This window comes from Triticum aestivum, chromosome 2B (assembly GCF_018294505.1).
Source record: "Triticum aestivum cultivar Chinese Spring chromosome 2B, IWGSC CS RefSeq v2.1, whole genome shotgun sequence".
Taxonomy (NCBI): domain Eukaryota; kingdom Viridiplantae; phylum Streptophyta; class Magnoliopsida; order Poales; family Poaceae; genus Triticum; species Triticum aestivum.
Genome location: NC_057798.1, coordinates 484,863,661 through 484,866,331, shown reverse-complemented (window position 1 = coordinate 484,866,331; position 2,671 = coordinate 484,863,661). Strand labels below are relative to the sequence as shown.

General features: G+C 53.7%; 1 protein-coding gene across 4 annotated transcripts in view; it reads right to left on the bottom strand.

Annotated features, from left to right (window-relative positions):
* The window catches only part of LOC123045590 (protein PAIR1), a 5,866-nt gene extending 5,200 nt beyond the window's left edge, over nucleotides 1–666 (bottom strand). For 2 of the 4 annotated variants that reach the window (XM_044468703.1, XM_044468704.1), the window contains exons 1-2: nucleotides 460–666; nucleotides 9–319 (exon numbers count right to left, since the gene is read on the bottom strand). In XM_044468703.1, the coding sequence (XP_044324638.1) occupies nucleotides 9–319; nucleotides 460–518 (370 nt within the window). In that variant the 5' untranslated portion in view covers nucleotides 519–666. The remainder of the gene's footprint in view (nucleotides 1–8; nucleotides 320–459) is intronic. The other 2 variants (XM_044468705.1, XM_044468707.1) reach the window with 2 other exon arrangements.
* Nucleotides 667–2,671: the final 2,005 nt, after the last annotated feature.

The following is a 2,671-nucleotide window of genomic DNA, read 5'->3' as shown; positions in this document are numbered from 1 at the left end:
TCCGCCACCTCCGACCTGAGAGAACGCCGTGCCTCCGCCACCTCCGCTCTGAGAGAACGCCGCGCCTCCGCCACCTCCGCCCTGAGAGAACGCCGCGCCTCCGCCTCCACCGCCCTGAGAGAACGCGGCGCCTCCGCCGCCGCTGCCCTGGGAGAAGGACGCGCCTCCGCTGCCTATGCCCTGTGAGAAGGACGCGCCGATGCCTTGCGAGAAGGACTTCTGCGACATCGACTGGGACCGCTGCTGCTGAGCCGCGGAAGCAGCAGCAGGCGCGCTCGTCCCGCCACCACCACCGCCACCGCTGCTCCCTCTGGTCCTCCTGAACCACCAAAACAACACACCGCGATCACAAACCGAACCAAGCACGCGGCGGAACGAGCGGGAGCAGCCGGCGGCGAGAGGGGAGGAGAGGGGAATTAATTAATTGGGCGCGGATCGGCCTGGGCGGGAGCACTGTACCGGGGAGGGAGGACGGAGATGGAGGCGAGGTCGCACGCCTTGTTGATCTTAAGCTTCATCACGTGCTTCCGGAGTGGCCCCCCGCCGAGGAGGGCGCGGCGGTGATCGCCGGCGGGGGCAGGAGGAGGAGAGCGACGGATTGGGTAGCGGTGGTGGTGGTGTTGGGGAATGGGAGTCACCGAGAAATTTGAATTCTCTCTCTGCTGCTTCCTGGCCTTTGGGCCCCTTCCCAGGTGCCGTGGTCTTATAGGATGCCGGCCATGTGGGCTCAGGCAGGCAACGTGGGCGGTGTGCGAAACGGGTTTGCGTTGCTGAGCATACAGCACGTCCTTGAAAAAGGCTCCTTAGGTTTTTTTTAGAGTTAATACCAACATTGTACATAAAGTTGTAGGGGTGGAAACGGATTCATACAAAAACTAAAAAACCCCACAAAACTGCCCCTCCAACTTGTCTGTTATAACAAAATCATACAAAACAGCTGTGGAGGCGACATTTGGCATGCCACGCTGGATTTTGGCACACACACCTTATTTTACAAAAAGCCCCTCGCACTCTCTGTATTTGTGTTGCACGGTCGAATCCCTGACTACATCGCCCTCTCTGCATCGATTCCCCATTCGTAAGTCCCTAACTCCTCCCACTTGCCGTCGCCCTCTCGGCCGCCCTCTCCGCCGGCAACCGTCTTCGCCGCCCTCTCAAGATGAAGGGGTGCACATCATTGAGCGGGAAGCAGCAGGCAGGACGCCGTGGAGCAGGGGCGTCGTCGTCAAGCCACCCTCTCCCGCTCAATGGATGTGACCTCGCTGGTGCCGACATGACGAAGGACGGCGAGCCTTGGGCGAAAATCACCGGAGAGGTGCGCTACATGGATGTCGATTTCTGCAAGGTGCGTGTACCCCTTTCCCTCGCCGATTTGCTTCAGATGCCCATGAACTTGGGCTTTCCTGATGCTAACATTTGATTTGATATGATGGTAGGGGACTGAAAACCTACCAGAATTTGACTGGGGTATACCTCTATCCTCTCCTGATGCTGCTTTCAATGGCACTGACAAAAGTGACCCTTGTTGCCACTTACTGAACCATGCGTGAAGAGTTTGCTCTGATGGATATGACTATGGTCGTAGATTTCTTGTTTGTCCTCGTGAGGTTAGTCAAGTGCCCAACTTTTGTTAAAAATGGCATGTCAGAATATGGAAAAAGGTGTGCTGTTTATTTTCAGGGTTTATAGGTTGCACTGAACAAATTGTTGTACTGAACAAATTGGTATTATGTGTTTTGCAGGGTTATGATACATGTGCTTATCTGAAGTGGGTGGACAAAGAATGGCAAGAGAGGCCTAGGCAGGTGATTGGCAAACTTGCTGAAGAGAATGTGGCTCTTCAGAAATTTGTCTTTGACAAGGATGCTGAAATTATGAGGCTGAAGGAAGAGAGGAAGGCCATGATCATGAAGCACAAGAAGGAGATCAGGACTAGGGAAGGAGATCACCCAAAACCCCATCAACATCACAGAAACCCTCTTGGCCAAATATTGTACGGACGCGCGCAGAAACCCTACTGACCAAATTGATCCCGAAATTGAGACCAAGTAGCACAAGAAACCCTACTGATCGTGGCTGCCATGTGATATGCACAAGAAAACCTAACCATGGGACGAATAGAGGAACAGGGGAAGCAGACGAACAGGGGGACGTAGGAACAGGGGAAGCTTACCATATTTAGGAGGGAACTCGCCGGGTTCCCTCGCGGCTCCATGGCGCCCTCTCTTGTCGGCGATGCACTCCACGGTCGCGTCGCCGCCTCGCCTTGAAGACGTCGAGGAGGAGGAACATAGGAAAGGCAAGGAGGAGGAACAGGGGAAAGGCAAGGTTTTGGTAGGGGTTTGCATCGGGGGCGTCGATTGGGGGGTTACTATAAAACAGAAGCAATGACACATGTGCAAATGTGGAAGAAGGTGAGGGGGTTTGTGCAAAAATGCGGTCCGGGCCCAATAGAGCCTACCTGGCGTGCCACGTGTACAGTTCGGGGTGGTTTTGTATGATTTTGTTACAGTAGACAAGTTGGAGGGGCAGTTTTGTGGGTTTTTTTAGTTTTTGTATGAATCTGTTCCCACCCCTACAAGTTTATGTACCAATTGTGGTATTAACTCTCTTTTTTATGATGCTCGTTTGATTTGTAGGAATGGATACTTTTCATCCACTCAACCTTTTT